The sequence below is a fragment of the Pseudorasbora parva genome, chromosome 22 (assembly GCF_024679245.1).
Source record: "Pseudorasbora parva isolate DD20220531a chromosome 22, ASM2467924v1, whole genome shotgun sequence".
In the NCBI taxonomy this organism is placed as follows: Eukaryota; Metazoa; Chordata; class Actinopteri; order Cypriniformes; family Gobionidae; genus Pseudorasbora; species Pseudorasbora parva.
Genome location: NC_090193.1, coordinates 23,084,406 through 23,103,363, shown reverse-complemented (window position 1 = coordinate 23,103,363; position 18,958 = coordinate 23,084,406). Strand labels below are relative to the sequence as shown.

The 18,958-nt window shown below is 37.3% G+C and overlaps 2 protein-coding genes across 6 annotated transcripts in view; one reads left to right on the top strand and one right to left on the bottom strand.

Moving 5' to 3' along the window:
- Positions 1-18,958, top strand: part of fmoda (fibromodulin a) — a 77,768-nt gene that overhangs the window by 36,035 nt on the left and 22,775 nt on the right. The window lies entirely within an intron of this gene.
- Positions 5,707-10,909, bottom strand: prelp (proline/arginine-rich end leucine-rich repeat protein). The gene is made up of 3 exons (XM_067431476.1): positions 10,709-10,909; positions 6,574-7,556; positions 5,707-6,497 (listed from the first exon to the last, which is right to left on the bottom strand). The coding sequence occupies exons 2-3, from the start codon at positions 7,550-7,552 to the stop codon at positions 6,334-6,336; spliced, it is 1,143 nt and encodes a 380-aa protein (XP_067287577.1). The 5' UTR covers positions 7,553-7,556; positions 10,709-10,909; the 3' UTR covers positions 5,707-6,333.

Here is an 18,958-nt window from a genome sequence, read left to right as displayed (position 1 = left end):
AGTAAAATAAAGAGTTCTTGCTGATGGTTTCCCCCTGGCAACTGGGAGGAGGATTGCAGGCAAAAGACCTCCTGCGCCCCCTTGTGACTGGGAGCCATGCCGCTGATCATGGCAGGAGTGTGACCCCTAGTGGCTGAACGAAGTATTGCTGGCTAAAGTCTTACAATTTCAGACAGTCTACCAAAACGTAAGCATGTTGGCAGGCCGGTAAATCTTAAAGGGGTGGTAAAACACATTCTTTCGAAGGCCTGATTGTGTTTGTGGGTGCACTGTAACGTCTTCATGCTTCGTTTAAAAAAAATTGCATTATTTTTCATATATTTTACCTTTATTCTACACTTCTCTGTATCTCCTTGTAAAAATGGTCTGATGGTTTCCGGGTTCTGCGAAGCCAGTCCCTCAAAAATACGCAATGGGCTCAGATTGGTTAGCTGGCCCAGCTGTGTTCTGATTCGCTAACCGCCTAGTTCACGTGTTTGTAGATCTGTAAGTTATCACAAGCTGTGGGCGGGGCGCCGCCATTACAGGGAGTCAGAGCCTGCTGGATTTACAACACAAGATCATCCATTTCACCTGATATATGTTATGTGACATTACGTGAGGGAACAAGGTCAAAAATTGTTGTGTTAGTTGATCTGTAAAGTTATCATGGGCTGTGGGCGTCTGGCCGCCGTTATATGTTTCAACACTGACGGAGATTGGGCATGCTGGATTTACAACCTAAGATCATCCACTTCTCCTGAATGATAAGTGACATTTTTCTGTTTGTGTAATGTACACTCTAAAAAAATGGTACTATATAGTACTAAAAGTGGTTATTTGGATTGTAATAATAGGGGAACCACTTTAAGTGCTGTATAGCACCAAATCTTGGTGATTCAGTGGTTCTTCAGTGGTTCTTCACCAGTTCTTTGGGATGACTGAGGTACTATATAGCACCGTTGCCATATACAGAACCTGTTAAGCTCCTGTTTGGTTTTTCAGTGGTTCTTTGGGGTGGTAAAGTTGCTATATAGCACCGCTGCCATACAATGAACCTTTCAAACCCCTAGGTTCTTTACACACCAAAGAACTACTGTTGGTGCCGTTTAGCACCATTATTGAGGAAGAAATAAAATGCGATATGGCACCTCTTATGGGTTCTACATAGCACCCTTTGACAAAGGTGCTGTACAGCAACCTTTAAAGATATGATGCTATTTGGCACCAAAAGTGGTTCCCTTATGATTACAAGCCAGAACCACCTTTAGTGCCAAATAGCACCAATTTTTTGAAACCTAAAAAAGACACAGCTCAAGTCAGTCTCTCAGTCTCTGGCTCAGAGCCAGTCAACGCGCTAAAGCAGATTTACATTTTTAATTTTGATATTTAATCATATATGTGATCGTACGCTGCAGGGACCAGCCTAGAATGTGATCGTACGTGTCAAACGGTTAACAAACTGGTTTGCAGAGCCAACAGCCTTGTCATATATGTTTACTTCCTAGCTCAAAACGTATAATTAACAATACAAACTATTACAGGAAAACACATTGACAAAAAATAAATCATACTTACAGGTTATAGTTATTGTGTTTGTTTGAGAAATACATTTTGAGACTGAGCACTGTAAGAGAATTATTCCAGTGGCTTTCAAAACAATCCCTCCGTCACGTGAACTGACGGGAGCAGAAGCTCATTAAATATGAAAATTTGATCCAATCATAGCCGTGGGAGTTTACTTCTAAGACTCCAGTGCGGCACGCCCACCAAAACAGAGTGTTTCTTGAGAGAGCCTCAAAACCAGTGTAGAAAATAGCCTATTACTTATTAGTTATGCTGTTTTTGAATGTATAAACCATGCAAACATCAAAAACGACCAAAGACAACCGTATAAAAAAAATTAAAAAGCCAGTTCAGACACCTTTAATGTTTGGTGGTCTGAAAAGTTCCAATGGCTAGTACTAAGAAAGATGCTGTGTTTAGTAAGCCATGTCAGCATTTCCCTGAAGCGGTCACCGATTTAAAATAAAAAAATTAAAAGCCAAAAATTGGCTTTAGAGACTGAAAGGATTTTTTCAAGTGTTGTTAAACACGAGGCTAGCAAGGCATATGCTACAGTGCTGGGCAAGTCTGAATACAGATAAGCCATAAACAAGGACAGGGAAATGTAATTAACCAGCTGCACAAAGATGCTGCCACTTCGTTTGTGGAAAGGAATAGAGAACACATCACAAGCTGTAATAGACCTAATTTTATCCTGTGCAAAACAAAACATTTCCTTTGCGTGGGTATCATGAAACTGAAAATGAAGAGGTAAACAGAGGCAACGTTTTAGAATTATGTAAACTGCTCTCCAGCTATCACCCAGTCGACGAATTGACGAAATAAACAAAATACTGGAATTTGCAGCATAATATATTATCCACAAAATAAAGGCGATTTGCACGATGAGACTGACACATACTATGCAATTTTGGTAGATAAATGTAAAGACTTGTCAAAAAAATGAACTTGTGGCAGTGTGTATTGAATACATACATAAACGCCTGTTAAAGGAAAGGGCTGTGGAGTTTGTAGAGACAGGGGACATGAGTGTAAGTGCTATATCAGCAAAGGTCCTGGAAGTATTGGAGCCGTTGCAACTGGATCCAGCTTTGTGCTTTGGATTTGGGTTCGATGTGGCATCGGTTATGTGGCATGGGGCAGTATGTGTGAATTGTAATTCCCTCCGCCTTGACATTGTCCTCTGCATAGCATCAAAGGTGTCTCCTAGCAAATCAAAAAAAATTGATGCCATTAACAACTTGCATAGTTTTATGACTAGGGCTCTCATCAGCAACATCTGCATCCAGGGAAACCTAATTTGGAGCTAGAAAGGTCATTTGGAGCTCATGGTCAACTGCAGTGAGTAAAGTGCTGACACTTTTGGGTCATATATTGGAGACTCTTCCTGAATTTTCTGAAAGCTCAAGGAAGACAAAACTTGAGGCCAACTAACTACTGCTACAAATGCAACCGAAAAAAATTCTGTTTCTACTTGTAATGTCAAACAAGTAGTTTGAAACGAGTGACTGTCACTAAGGGCTTGTAGTCTGCCACTTTATTAGTAACAGATTGCATCAATCTAATCGAAGAGCTTAAAGAGAGCTACACTAAATTCAGAAATGAAGAAAATTACCTTGATGAAGTAATGACTAATGATTTGATGAAAATGCATGACATTGTGAATTTGGACGTCACTGGGGCGTAAAAGAGGAAATAGCCAGCTAAATTGGGCGATAGGCTGATTGAGTCTACCGTAGGCAAAGCATCACCTGTCAAGGACAACTCTGACCTTAAACAATTGTGGAATGACAGACGAACAGATCATGGATCTGAACACCATTAATGAGAGCTGCCGTTGCTTGCTTGCCTCAGTTGAACATCTTTGTGAAAAGACTTTATTACAGCCAGCCGTTGCACACTTTAAGATTGCTGTTAAGGATTCTGAACATGAGGTGTTTGTTCAGCAGCTGAAAAAAAATTAATGATTAAAAGTATCAAATGGCAGCCTATTTCCATCACTTGTGGAGGTGCTCATTGCATGCACACACGACATCTTTCAAAGAATGAACCGTCTCCTATGAGCCCTCATCACAATTCCCATAACAAGCAGTACTGTCAAAATGATTGTTTTTAATTGTACATAAGATAAAAACTGGTATCAGAGCAGCAATGCTGACACGTGGACTGAACTCTTTGTCCCTGCTCTCCTTTGAACGAGAACTGACTGAATTGACTATAGTGAAAAAATTGAAAGCCCCATCGTCTCCTGTCTTCAAAAGTAAGGCAATCTATGTTTTCCATTTGTAGTAATGTATTTGCCTAGTCACTGTTTCTTTATTTCATATGGTTTATGTGGCCACTGAGCCAAACTATGTTGTTTTTACATACTGTCCACTAATGTACTATCCACTACTGTCTTGCTGATTTGATAATAGCGTTGGTTTGCGTCTGTCAGATGTGAAAAAAGTCAGTTGGTGCCTCAATGACAACTTCGCTTAGAGAAGCTGTCAATCATGACGTCACACTCCCCATTTTTTAGCATAAAATAACTACCTAAAACCAAACTTAAAAAAAAACAAAAACAAAAACACTTGAAATGACACCAGGATGATAAAAAAAAACTGCCTAAAATGACAGAAACCATCTTTGGTGAAAATGTTTTTGAAGTGTAATTTGATTGTTTTGGTTGTCCCATGTCCCATTACTTTTCATGGTGAGGGCGCGGTTTATGACCTATACTGCATCCAGACACCTGGGTGCGATCGAGATGCTTTGGCTTCACTTATCATGACGTGTGGAAGGCTTGGTTTACACCATAGACTGTTAAAAAAAAAACGTTGAAGTAAGTGAAGCCACCAGTGTTCAAATTATGGCGCTGACATCTTTGGTCTTGAGTCTGCGCAGTATTTGTGCGAAGTGAAGCCACGATATCAAGGTCCTGCGCACACTCCTGCCTAATCAACACATTTTTGTGAAATAAACATCACCCACTCCATTTTTATAGCATCATATAAAGCCAAGCTTGAAATGAACGCTTGAACTAACATCAGAGTGATTAAAACTGTCTAATATGACAGAAATTATCTTTGGAAAAATTGTATTTGAAGTTGTAATTTGATTGTTTAGTTTGGCTATGTCCCATTACATTTCATGGTGAGGACAGGGTTTATGAGATATACTATTAGCAGCCAACTGGGTGCAATCGGGGATCTATTCAGTTGCATCTGTTCTCGAGTCAGCAACTCACTGTTTCAATCTTTGATCCAGTCAGAGAAAGTCTACTTTTAGCAATTCACTAAAATTCACAAGTCTGACTCAAAAATCAGCCAAAAATGGGATACTTGGAGCTTGAGTGTACACATGTAAGCTGAAGGTGTGAAAAGGTAGTAATGCCAAATTGTATGATTTCTACATTGTTAATTAAAATCATATTTAGGTCACGACTGTCAGATGTTTGTGTACTAAATCTGCTGTAGCTGTAGTTTTTGTTGTTCTTGTTGTTGTTGTTTTTGCCAAATATTTAGATAACCTTAGATAAGTTTAGTGTTCCATATTTATCTAATAGGGTCTTTCAAAACTTGTATCACTTTTAGCCACTTCTGTATTAAACAATAAACATTAGTGCAGTGCAGTCTGAAAACAAGCCATAGCATATTTGAAATCATATTTGCCTATCATGTTATCAAGTATTTGTAATGTTAATTGTTTTAAGAACAAAGTAAATTTTTAGAGATGCTAATAGTATTTGGTTTAATATGTGTTTTCTTGATCTAAATGAAAGTCTTACCATAAAAACAAACAAACAAACAAACAAAAAACAATAGAATAAAGCATTTAGAGATTAATTTACTCAATATAATGTACTGTACATGATAATAGTTTCCACAAGATGCCGCTAAAGACACAGTTTTGTTCTGGTTATACCTAGCTTTGGAAAAGTTTCTGTATGCATAAATTACATCTTGTCTGGTTTTATTAGGGTCCAAGCATCGATGATGTGAGGATCCTATTGGAATCGCTCCATTTATTATTGTTGTATTGTATTTTTGTGTTATGTGAAGTGTATAATATAGCAGGTGCATTCTACATTTGCAGTGACAGAGTGTACTTTTGGATATCACGTCACACTTCAATGTGCACATGACCAATATAAAACCATATAAATGGAATGGTGAAATAAGTGGAAAAACCCTTTTAGTGCCATTATTATGTTTTTTTATTATTATTTTAAAACAAGTATGTTCAAATAGATTTTTTTTCTATATATATTTATTTATATGGAAATACTGACACGAGTTGAAGGCAGGGCTACACAAAGTACTTTAAAAACACAGGCACATTAAGGACATTTTCAACTACACAGTAGTTACATTATTCCCCTGTTTATCATCCTTTTTGTCGTATCTCTAATCTACCCCAATAGACCAATATACTTCTTGCCGTTTATTCATCGTAACTACAATCGTTATCTGTAGCACTATACGTCAGTTAATGTACCTTTATTTTTAGGGTTTAATTGATTCCAACCACAGGCATTACTGCTTCTGTTCTGTATAATCACATAGAAACGTTTAATGCAGAATACTCATGCTCATTTGTATTCAAGACAGAAAATTCAATAAATATGATGCATTGAAGGTTTTTAGGTTAAACACTGAAACATTCCTGAACATTAAAAAATGCATTGCCGTTTGTTCTCAATTCCTTGCTTGTTTTTTCTGGTACTGTTTGATTCAGTATGTCAAGTAGACAGGAAGGCCTGGCTGTGCACAGGCAAGCATAAATCTGTTCATCACTCATAACATCTTATATTACTATAGCATGGAGGTGCCTGAAGCACATTATGACATCAAAGGGCACAGGAGGACTCAAGTGATTGCCATCCAGACGGAGGTATCTCAATTTGGGTGCTCCATTTTCATCGTGCATGTTGTGAGAGCTAGTGGGACAGATCTCAGTGCCGTTTAGACCTGCAAGACAAGTACATCTGTTATTTTGGGGAAAATATTCTGTGGCACAACACAAAAATTGAAATGAAGTACATACTCTCAATGTTATTGTTGTTGAGGTGAAGTTGTTCCAGTTCGCAACTGAATAGAGGAACACTGCTTAGCTTGTTATGAGCCAAATGCAAATCCAAAAGTGAGCTCACGTTGAACACCATCTTTGGAAGACCTTTGTCACTAAGCTGGTTGTAGTTAAGTCTCACAAAGGCCAGGTTTGCAAAATCCTTGAAGTAGTCCTGTGGAATCTCCTCGATGTTATTTCTGTCCAAGAACAACTGGAAGAGGCTGTTGGGTATATTAGCAGGCATCTTCCGTAGGATGTTGTTGGCCAGATTTAGCTGAATCAAGTTCTTCAGATCTTTGAAAATGTTCTTGCCCAAGCTACTGTCACTGATCCTGTTGTGATGCAGATCCAGAAGAGCAAGATGCTTCATTTTGCTAAACGCTCCAGGAGGGATCTTTGAGATCTGGTTGCGGCTGAGTCTAAGCTGCTCCAGACTGACCGGCAGGTCGTCGGGCACCTCCTTTAACTCGTTCCTCTGCATGTAAAGGTAAAGCAGGCTTGGCAGCTTCTCAAACACTTGTTTCTCCACTGAGCGGATGCGGTTGTTTCCCAGATTTATCCACTTAAGCTCAGTGCAGTTTTTAAAGGAGTCTGCGGTAACTTGATCAATGTAGTTGTTCTGAAGGTACAGGTAGTGGGTTCGGAATGGGATGATCGGGACCTTCCGGAGGTTACGATTTTCACAATATAGGGCATTTGGGTAAGATGGTGGGCAAAAACACTCTCTGGGGCAGTCTGGGAATTCAGAGGGAGGGCCTAGGATCGGAGGGGGGAAATCAGTGGGCTCCTGGGGTTCGGGCTCAGATTTTGGGGCAGGAGAGGATGGTTTCTTGGGGGCAGGAGGTTTCCTGGTGGTAGATGGGCGGACAGGCTTTGGTTTTGGTTTTCGCTGGCCACAGACATCCGTGATCAGAAGAAGGACAAGAAGAGAGCAGTATGCAAGCCCAGCTTTCATGGTCCTAAAGAGAGATGCAGCAAGGAAACATTGTCATTTTTGTCATATTCATTTGATTGCATACTTTGCTAACTTGAAAAATCAAGGTCACAGTCTGAAACGCTGAGATCCTTTTTTAAAGAGACTTGTGTAAGGTTTCTAGGCTCTTTTGGGTCTTTTTTAAGGTAAATAAACATAAGAAGGAGAGAAGAATCAACTGATATTAAAGATGCGTCTTTTGTGATTTTTCTTGATATCTTGATCAGGATATGGCATGACTGACCCACAGACTGTAAAGTGTCGTTTTTTTCCCCTTTTTTGTCGTCGTCTTTGTTAAAGCAAAGCAGTCATATATGCTTCCAGTTTGGCTGGATTATTATGACTTCTACAGACTCTGGAAGAAGAAAAAATCAGCTCTGGATTTACAGGTTTTCTGCACAGGGCTACGATAAAGAATCTATTGTGCAATGCAAGACCTAGGAAAGAGTGAGTCTTAATGAGGGAAACAGGCTAAACACCCCAGGGAGCTTGGAGGAAACCAATGCTAGGGCAGTCGCTATCTGCACCACTTGGGGTTGAATTGCTGTTTGGCAGTACACCAAAAACATTACATCATTACTTGGAGAATTAAATAAATCTAGATCAAACTGAGTAGCCAACCCGCTGTACTCAACCAAAAGTGTTTTTCAAGATGTTTGTCTTTATTTTATAATTCAGTTAGCGTTCATAGGCATTACAAACTATAGAGATGAGCAGTGTTACTCGATTTCTTTCACATAATGCTAAGAATTTTAATTGAGGTTTTTAAACTGTATAAAACATTTTTGAATAATTATTATTTTTTATTTTTTAATAATTGCATATGATTTTATGTTTATGATACATTTTATTGCATAGCTGTCCAATTGGATGCCAACATTTTATGCTTATTTAATTTAATATAAATTATCAAATAAATTATTTAAAATAGCAAATTATATTATATAATATATCAATAAAGCATCTTTATCAGGCCAAACACTCTTACCAAGGGTTCTTTATCTGCTTCTTAACTCCTATATAATAGTGAATGCTACCAAAGCTTCAGTAATTCAATATCAGTATTGGTTGAACTTCAACTTTGCAGGAATTTTAAGTCAATCCCCTTTGAAACATGTTTTAAGCAAGAACTGCTCATTTTAGGCCACATCTCTTTTGGGTCTTGTCTAAACCACATCGAAATATGTTAATTCAGCTTTTTGGCCTTTCTACTGTGAAGAATTGTGTCTTTTAGATAACTATCTTGCTGTGTTTACTGAAGTGTCCAGATGTATTCGTTAGAAATGTTCTGATACAAAGCAGAATGTTTGAGTTTTATTTGCAGTTCAGCCATTTGGATGTTTTTCAGGGTCCTTGTGACTTCATAAAAGATTTGAAACCACTTATAGAAATAGTTTGGCAGGTTGGCTGCTGGAGAGTGATCTCTTACTATGGTTATGTGAAAACAATTGCTTTGCCACTGACGTAATTTTCATCATAATTGGGATTTTAGTTTTAAATGTAATTTTATATCTAACAATTGTGATTTTTTTTCATCATAATTGTGGCTATTTCATTTAAACATTCAACATTTCTCATAATGTGACTGTATTTCACAACTGCAACTTTTTTCTTTTCTCTTCAGGAATTTTCTTTGGTAGTTCTTTTATACTGCACTTGTGAAATACTTAATGGTAAAAATGTGTGAAATGAAATTAAGCAGTGTTGATATAATTGGATTAATAAATGTAGTAGATTATAATAACATGTCTAAAATATGTTCATGTTTGTTTTCACCGGGTTACTATTATGTAATATTACATTTGATTTGATTAAATGGGTCAAGCCCTAAAAACTTGTCTGCTCAACTCCATTATTTAGCCTAGAGGAATCGTTTCACTAGAGAAATGAATGTTTTATGAATCCTATGCAGAGAATCTCAACCAGGCACAAAACAAGGAGCAGTGCAGCGGGTCTGATGGATGATCGCAATCAGATGTTTGGCTTAAAGTCTCTGGCTGGGTGTCAGCTGCATGGTCATGGAGACCAGGCAGCAGGGCTCGGGCCTTGGGAGAAAGGAAACCTGGGAAAATGTTGATTTGTTAGCTCTCTTCAGCATGCCGGCTTAGGTGGGGTGCAAATTATATTGTCTTTCTATTTGGCCATTGGCGGAAACTTAGATTTTAATTAGGACATTTTTAAAAAGCTAAATATTATTTATGACCATATAAGGAAATTTGGGTCATTACTAGGCATAACACAAACTCATAATAACAAAAACATGTTATGAGTCAGTGCTGGCAGGGATCAAAATGGGAGGGAACTGATGTGTTTTTGATTTGGTTAGAGGTCAAAAAAGACAAAAGAGCTCTCTTGGATATATCATTTCTGAATCAAGAGAATAAATTGCCTAAATGGTCGGCTACCTAAGCAATTGATGATTAATGACAATGTAGGAGTACATCAATGAAAAATCTTCCCCTGACATATCAAGTGTAGGATTGCTCAGTTTGCTGGATGTTACAGATGCTAATGGATTCACTATAACCAGGCTCTGCTATACACTGTTGTGTATTATTATTATTATTATTTTTTAAATCATTTTAAATGGTTTCTGACATCTTAAATGTACACAGTAACAAGATTTTGATAGATCAGGGTGGAAGATATCTGACATCTGAACCATGTATATTTTTTTTTATAAAAATTCTATTTATATATATTTGATAATGTTTTATTTTTATTGTCCTGTCTTATAAAGTAATATTCTTATTATTACATTCAAGGAAATTTTTAAACATCTAAATTAACACTTAGATGTTTTTAATTAAATATTAACACTAAGAACAGAAAGCTTGCAAGGAAACATCTACCTGTTTTAGCCTTGTACCCAGAGGTGTTAATGTGAAAAATCTGTACATTATTAAGGCACTGAACCTGAAAGGTAGTGAGCGAACAGCCAAAATAATCATGCAATGAGCTTTAAGTAAATAAACAACTCTTGGCTAAAGAAAATAGACTTTAGGACTAAATTAATGGCTAAATGTATGTTCCATTTCTTGCCAGTATTCACAGATTTTCTGATCAGTATGCCTATATGTTGGTTGTCTCCTTTGAGACTGATTTGTGACCATTTTGAAGAAACAAAGCATTTCTTACCTGTTGCTGGTTCCTGCCCTCGTTTGATGAATCCTCTAGCTGTCACTTACTCTCACAGAGTTTTGCTCTCCCACCTTGCTTTCTCCTCCTCTCTCACTCAGTTTCAGTCCCCCTCTTTCCTCCGTACTTCCCCTGTTCTCCTGTGCTAAGCAGGCTGCCTATTGGGTCGTTCCCTCTTTTCCTTCTGAAGGTCAACAATTCTGTCTCCCTGCCCCGCCTTCAGGGAAAGTGCTTCAAATTAAATTGAAAACTCCATCCCTTAACACCAGAATCTGCTCTACCCTGCTATACACACTTGATGCATGTGAATGGGTGTTTATCAAGGACTACAGGGCCAGTGGGATGGGGTGGAGATCGATGAAGAAAGCATGGGGTCAACATTCTTTCCAGCACCATTGCCTGCCCAGTCACGCGGATCCTTGGGATACTTCACCAAAATCATGTGCTTTTTATTTAGTTTAGGACTACAGAGTACTTGACAGCTTTCTTATTTATATTTATTTTTTTAAAGGTTAAAAAAAATATTGTGTGAGCACCCTTATTTGGAATTGCCTGACTTTCATTTGGCTTTAGGTTTTTTTGTCATTTCTCTCACAGTTCCCTTTTCCCTCTTTCCTGTGATTTCAGGTCCATGAGTGTTTGTACCTAATGCAGTAAGAGCTGCAGCTGCAAAGCAGTGATGACGAGATATGCAATACATAGTTTTTAATTTTCAATGAAACCTGTTTAGCTTCCTCGCACACATTTGCACATTCAAACCATAAAGGCAGACCCACCCTTTTATTATAAACACAAGAGAATTTCAACATCTGGAGGAACAACATCTGTGATGTATAGGGTTTCAGAACTGTAAGTCTGAAGAGCTCCAACATTTAGACAGTTACATGTTTAAAGGGAGTGTTCAGTGTTGTCTTCCTCTGAGATCTTTGGCAATGTCCCAGATTTGAACATTTGTGCTAAATTAGAATCATTTCAATTGTGGGCGGTAATTATGGCCAGCCTCATTCAGAGACTGACTGGAGCGCTAAAACAGTCTAGAAGCCTAAGACCTATCATAACCCAGCACAAATAATACTATCTATCTCATGCACATAATAATAGTTCAGTCAGGACCACTTTGAGAATTAAATTTATTGACAATCTTTGATTTGCCGAAAGGCTTAGGCTCAAAGATGCTCGTGCTGCCATACTAGGCAGCTCGAGATACATCCTTGAAGCAGAATCCCCCCAGCCTTCATAATAACCAAAAGTTTCTTAGCATATATTACAGAAAATATAAATGGTAACAATAAGAGTTCTACACAGAATCCAATACTCGATAATGAAGATACTAGGGGGAGGTGGGTGTAAATGTCTGTGCGACAGTCTGAGGACACTAAATTCACAGATAGGACACTGAATTTATTTACAAACCCCCAACAAACATGAGACTTAAAATTACCAACGAGCATTGCATGCGGGAAAATTCCTGAAGCATAAGAATTGGAGAGATAAAGTTGTATGTTGCTGGTTCTCAATCGCTTGTAGCCACGTTAGATGATGCATTTTGAATTGCCGATAGGGCAGCTCAAAGGCTGTAAATGTCTGTGCGACAGACTGAGGAACATGAGTTTGAATGAGCTTAAATACTATAATTGATTAGAGTAGGTGGAGTAACAAATCAGCTGAGCTTCAGCTGATAACGTTTAGCGATCAGTGTTCTGCCTGAACTACGCTTGATTTCCATTCGATCACTCAAGCTCCATTTATAATATTAAGTTTCAATTTATGAGAAATAAAGTTGCAATCGCAAAGTATAGTTTCATTTGTCGCAGTTAATGAGAAACAAATTTGCACTTGTGAAATACAGTCACATTATGAGAAATGTTGAATGTTTAAATTAAATAGTTACAATTATGATGAAAAACAAATCACAATTGTTAGATATAAAGTTACATTAAAAACTAAAGTCACAATTATGATGAAAATTACGTCAGTGGCTGTGTAGTATTACTTCAAATACGAGATACTTGACGCTGAATGAATAATAAAGATACTTTTAATTAAACACAAAAAACACCATAAAAAGTATGACATAAAAAGTATGACATAAAAAGTCACGGTAACAATGAACAAGAACTCAGGCAAAAATAGGCTGCATCCGAAAACCGAAGTTGACTTGTTGCCTCATCAGGCAATGACTTACTAAGGCAGCGTAAGTGCACAAAAAGTACATCACAAAACTGATGGTACCAAATCAATTTTGGTACAAGTCACATAACAGTAAATGGTAACAATAAATGGTAAATGGAGTGCGTTTACAGTATACAGTGCTTTCAACAGACCCATGGCCACCAAAGCGCTTTACATCCTCACATTCACCCATTCTTTCATTCATTCATACACCAACGGTTTCATGCAGTAATAAATCACAATTACTGTATGAAAAATCAAAATTGTGAGATACAAATTTGTAGAAGTGAGAAAAATGTCATTTGAGAAAAAAAACCAACCCTAGACCTATGATTATGTTTATAAACATAATCATAATTATTATGTTTTAGTTACCTGGACAATTAAATGCAAAAAAGTTGGCTTAACCAGTGAAAAGAAGTTGGTTAAACAATGGTTTGACCAACGTAGTATTAATTGTAAATTAGATTTGTAAATGCAAGTTAACAAGCATACAAGTTGCAACAAGTAAACAGTGCATTCTGGGTGCATCAATCAAAACTCATCCATGGCTCCCAGAATACACTGCAGTATGAAGCATGTCACCATTGTTGAGATTCTGAGGCTTGATGTCTGTGGGAGTAAATCTCACAGGAGGTCAGAGAGCTTACTGTACAATCAGTTTTAAACCTTATTCGGCTTTTATGAGGAAAATCACGCTGAATCTTTTCTAGAATCACAATAAAACACAGTTAATAGTATAATGGTCATGTTAAACTCAGTCATAAAATCTGTGAATTAAGCCACTACACAATGATTAAGTTCTTATCATCGAGCAGCCGATAGAATTTTATTGTTTTCTCTTGCTTTTCTTGCAAACTCAGCAGCAACCAGAGAAACACTAACATTAAAAAGTCGTCAAACTGCTCAACTAAAGAAAACACTGATCACCATGATGGTGACATAGAAAAATAAACAAAATTCAACACAAAATAAAAAAACTATAAAAACTCAGTCAGCTGAACAAATTGGGAGACATGTGACCTTACTCAATTAATTGAGTTAACTACTTTGTTTAAAATTTGAGTCAACGCAAAAAAAAGCTGTGCAGCAAATTGTCTTACAATTTTCAAGTTGTCAACTTTTTTTTTTTTTTTTTTTTTTACAGCGTTCTGTGAGAAAATAATGTCACAATTAAGGTGAAAAACATCACAATTGCCATACACTGTTAAAAAAAAAACAGGTCTCCAATTGAAAAATTTCAAGTGACTGATCACATCGAAAAAAAAATTGATGGCCAAATTGAGTTTCTGTGAATTAAATTGCATCAATTCAGAGAAATTCAATTTGGCCAACTGAAAAATGAAATGTTCAATTGGAGAGATGATTTTTCTTTTTTTTTAACAGTGTATAGATATAAAGATTCTTTTTTACTCTTAGGCATTTAGATAATCTATTATCTAATGTGATGTGATGTCAAGAAACAGTACACTTGTACTGAAATCATAGCGTTTCAGTTTATAGATTTCTCAATAATCAATATTTGACATGTTAAGAAGTGTTTCTAGTGCTGGTCCTGTTCTGTTTTTAGGAAGATCACTTTTGTATGCTGTGAGATCCTTTTTAAGGGACTCCACTCCACTTTTGATTTCAATCTTGAAACTCACTCTCTCAGTCCTTGAAATTATGAATACTGTATGATCTCACTATTCAGGTGCAGACTGGTCTGTATCAAACATCATTACATCACTGTTATAGTGGGTGTGATTTTGTGTGTGTGTTCTAATGGGTCTCGCTCGGTGCTGCACGTGAATCATCGTGACATTTACTCTGATACCTTGTGAGATCATTTAGGTCAAATATTCTTTATGGCAAGACAATACATCTTAGACAAGACTATATTATTTAATGCAGTATCATTGCCATCTGAGGCACATCTAAAGTTTGTCATTAATTAAAAGTAAAAGTCTGGAAAGGGTGTAACTGGAATACTTTGGCAAGGAAATATCTTTTCTTCCTCTAACAACTTAAATTTATTTCCATATCAAGCTTAATTTTATGCTTTAAGATTTATTGCCAAGAGCTTAATGGTTTGGCACAGGGAGAAAACAACCAAGGTTAGTCATACAGATGATGCGGGGTTGAACTGACCCTGAGCATCTGAAGACAGATTTACCTTATTGTACTTCTAGTATTTCTAAGGTGTGATGGATTTCTTTCGGCATGTGTTTGACAGATGATTGTGTGCGTCTAATGTGTGCAGTCTTGGCATCTGGGTCAGTTTTTATTGTGTGTGCTTACACACGTTCACAGACAGACACAAATAATTGACAGATGTGCATTCTCAGACACATCGTATGTGTGAACATTACAATTATTGGAGTGTAGACTGTGCTCCCTATATTGACATCAGATTTGCATAGAATTGTTAATTCTATTACATCATGCTTAACAAAGCACCAACCAAGCTTCAATAAAATTGTGAGTTTTGCATCAGACGCAGATGCTTCACCACACAGCCCTTCCTCTGTGTTTGAATTAATGAAGTGCCAGACTTGTAATGCAGCTGTGGCCACCATAAGCATTTTGATGATGTCTACGGTGGAGGTCTGGTTGATGTAATCAGACTGAGACTCATTAAGATCTTTGCTTAACAAGCTCTTTCTCCTACCCAGAGGTTCTGACATCAATAACCACCAAAGCTTGCCAAACCCTCAGGGTAGAGGACAGTATGTGAACCCCACAAAATTTCAGAGAAATATCAGTTTTTCTGGGAAGTAGTCCAAGTAAATAAAACTTGAGCTCATTACCTACTTTCAATCATAGCAGGATGTGTGAAAACGCAGCAGGTTCAAGGCATATTGGCGTGAACTGATAAGCTGGAGGTTGCTGGTTCGGTCCCAGCAGTCGCAACCACCAGTATGTCCATTAGCAAAGCACTTTACTCCATGTTGCTCCAGGGGGATTGTCCCTGTAATAAATTCACTGTTAGTTGCTTTGGATAAAGGCGTCGGCCAAATGCGTCAATGTCAATGGGAAATTAAATGTATAGATTATTATGCAGCAATTATTGGGTCAAAGCAGTTTTTTTGTAAGTTTTGCTAACATGATGTATTATAGATAATATTGCAACAGATTGGTGTACATATATATATATACATATACATATATTGGTGTACCTAAATGAAAAACTATATGAATAAGTTTTCCATTTAGGATTAGAACAAATTCGACCAAGCTCCTTTGATGACGTGGATGATTACGTTACTGTTTATCATCTGTCCATCATTGTTTAAAGCACGCCCTAACAATTTCAATTGGTTATAAAAATACAATTGGTTTCTGTTCGGCATAATTACTACTCTATGGATCAAAGTCCAGATCGAACTGCCTGAGCTCAAATGTTGTGGGCGGGGCTGAGTTCGGCTGTCATCCAGGCTACTTTAAAGGGTTAATGCAATTTCATTAAAAATGAAAATTCTATCATTTTATTACTTAGCCTCATGTCGTTCAACACCTGAAAGGCCTTTGTTTATCTTAAACACAAGAACACAAATTAAGATATTTTTGTTGAAATCCGATGGCTCAGAAAGGCCTTTAAATCAGGATCTTTTAAATTGAGACAGAATGACAAGATATGCAGCCTATGCAGCTTCTGATTAAGAAGCACCCATTTATTCATACAGGAAAGAAATGTTAATGAGTAAGCCATTGAATAATTCACTCAGCCGATATATATATATATATATATATATATATATATATATATATATAAAATGATTCATTCAGGAAAATCACTTCCATGTTTTACTTGGAAATGTGCAACGTTTGAGTCTACTGTAGCTTTGTTTGAAACTTTTTTTTTTTTTTTTTTTTTTTTTGCAAAGCAAAAACAGACACAATATTGTGTTTTAAATGTAAGTTACTCTATATTCACCTTTTGCTTATTGGACTGTTGCATAAAATAGAAAAGGAGAGAGGTTAGCAATAGCAAGCTAGGTTTGACAGCATTAGATTTCACTCTTTCTTTTTTAGAGCTCTCTCTCCAAAGTCACCCCTCCTTCAAAACACATTAACGTGCACAGCCAGAGCAAATTCTGCAAAGAGTCAGAACTTACTAGCCACTCAGCATTTTCACCGGCCACAATTTTGCAGTTTGGAAATTACATTTTATATTGTTAAAGTTGACTTTGACATGCTTAAATTACTTGATTTTGAGTCATTTTACTTTTCTCTTTTGTCCACGCGCAGATGATGTGCGTGCAACAGCGAACTGAGCGCACAGAAACAAACGCCAACTAGATAGTGCGCGTATCCAGTGCACGAGTTGAACCCATCTTTCTGCGCTCACTGCCAAAGGAGTCCTTTGAAAGGCTCGTGCGCGTCTGAGCGAGGCAGAAAGGAACGTAGAAAGTGAAGTATATCCGCGACTTATCAGTGTTTCCAATTTGAGCTTGATCTTCAGAAATGCTTGGTAAAATGTAACGTTAGCTTGTCGTGGATGCTACTGCACTACTTGATCAACAAAAGAGCTTCGCTACTGAAAAGCTGTTTGATTGAGAAAACAGCGACGCTACCACCACGCTCCTGAAAAATGTAGTTAAGATAGTAGCGTCACTACTTGTACACTACTGCCCAGTACTGACAAGGAGAACTGATTGCGCGCGTGACAGAGAGAGAGCATTCTGTTGTGTGTCATTCAACGCGATTTCACCTATCCCGCCTTCACTAACTGCAAGTTGATCGATAAAGAATTGTAACAAAATTGTAATTTTGTGATACGACGGTCTTGGCATTTCATTTGGCTGTAGGCTAAAAAAAAATTCAACCCGTCAAAGTGGCTAGTGGGAGTGGCTGCCGTACTCGCCACAGCTGAAATCTACCCGCATTTGGTGGGCTGGCGGGTGTTAATGTCAAGCCCTGGTCACAAGAGTCATGAGTCACTACCTCATGTCTCAAAGCATATCATTACAATAATAATAAACATAAACAATGTACAGAGTTTGGACTTGTAACACCAGATTGCTGCAGATTCACTTCGCCATTGAGAGTGTTGCCAAATAAATGCATAAATCCGAGTCTGATGACATCAACAGCCCTAGGTAGAAAGTTGCCGGTTGCCATCTTGTAATTGCGGTTTTGATATGGTGTTGAATGCAGCATTCTTGTTTTGGTTCAGGCTTCAGGAGGAACTGTAAAATGTGGCTGCTGTTTGTTTCCGGCACTCTGTGACTGTCTACAACTCTGCATAGTTGGGGTGGTAGAAAAAAATAGATCCATTGTGATTCTCTCCAACGGTTCTGGATTCTGAGCTTATTTTTTTTAAGTGTGTACTTTAGAAACACCCATATTCTTCTTGCTTTAAATTCCCCACATACACCACTCAAACTTTCCATAAAATAATCTTTCATAAAAAATATTCTAAATAATTTTTTTTTAAAAAAGATTGTATTATTTTCAAGTAATTTTCAAGTGAACTTATGAATTAATTTAAAAAAATGGAATCGTATTTGCCTGTGAGGGGACTAAATATTCCCGCCCCTACTGCATAGCCTCATAATTTATTGCTATCCGGATGTGAAGAGAGTTTCAACCAGAATAACAAAAGGTTTATGAAAAAATAATTCTACCCTATTAAATGGGTATCTAAATAAAGGCTTGTATAGCACTCAGTATTTAATTGCCATCAAAGCAATTCTAAACAGCCACTGCCACTATATGCACCCCTATTTGGACCCCTATTTCTGAGGTCTGTTGTGGGACCTCATCTTCCTTCAGAGGTGATATCAATCTGTCTTTTCCCTCACAAAATGACTTTACCACAACACTGCTATATATTATTCCATTTCCCATGATTCTCTAAAGAAAACTGCTGCGTTATGTTTAGGCTGGTTTATGTATTTTCTCAACCCTCCAGTTATGTGACAAAGGCTGTACAAAATAAGTATTTAGGTAAGATAAATAAAATAAAAATAGAAAGAGTATCAATATGATGTGTAGATGATGACTTGAGTTTGAGGGGAATTATCTGAATGTAGTTCTGGTTAATCCATCATTTTCTTGAAAAAAAAGTAAATTTTTCAGGCTCTTTCTGTTGTC

Bases quoted from the DNA above. Each gene is read 5' to 3' on its own strand.
- prelp (XM_067431476.1), bottom strand. From the start codon at position 7,552: ATGAAAGCTGGGCTTGCATACTGCTCTCTTCTTGTCCTTCTTCTGATC. The intron at 6,498-6,573 runs GTATGTACTTCA...CTTGTCTTGCAG, and splicing joins CAACAACAATAACATTGAGA to GTCTAAACGGCACTGAGATC.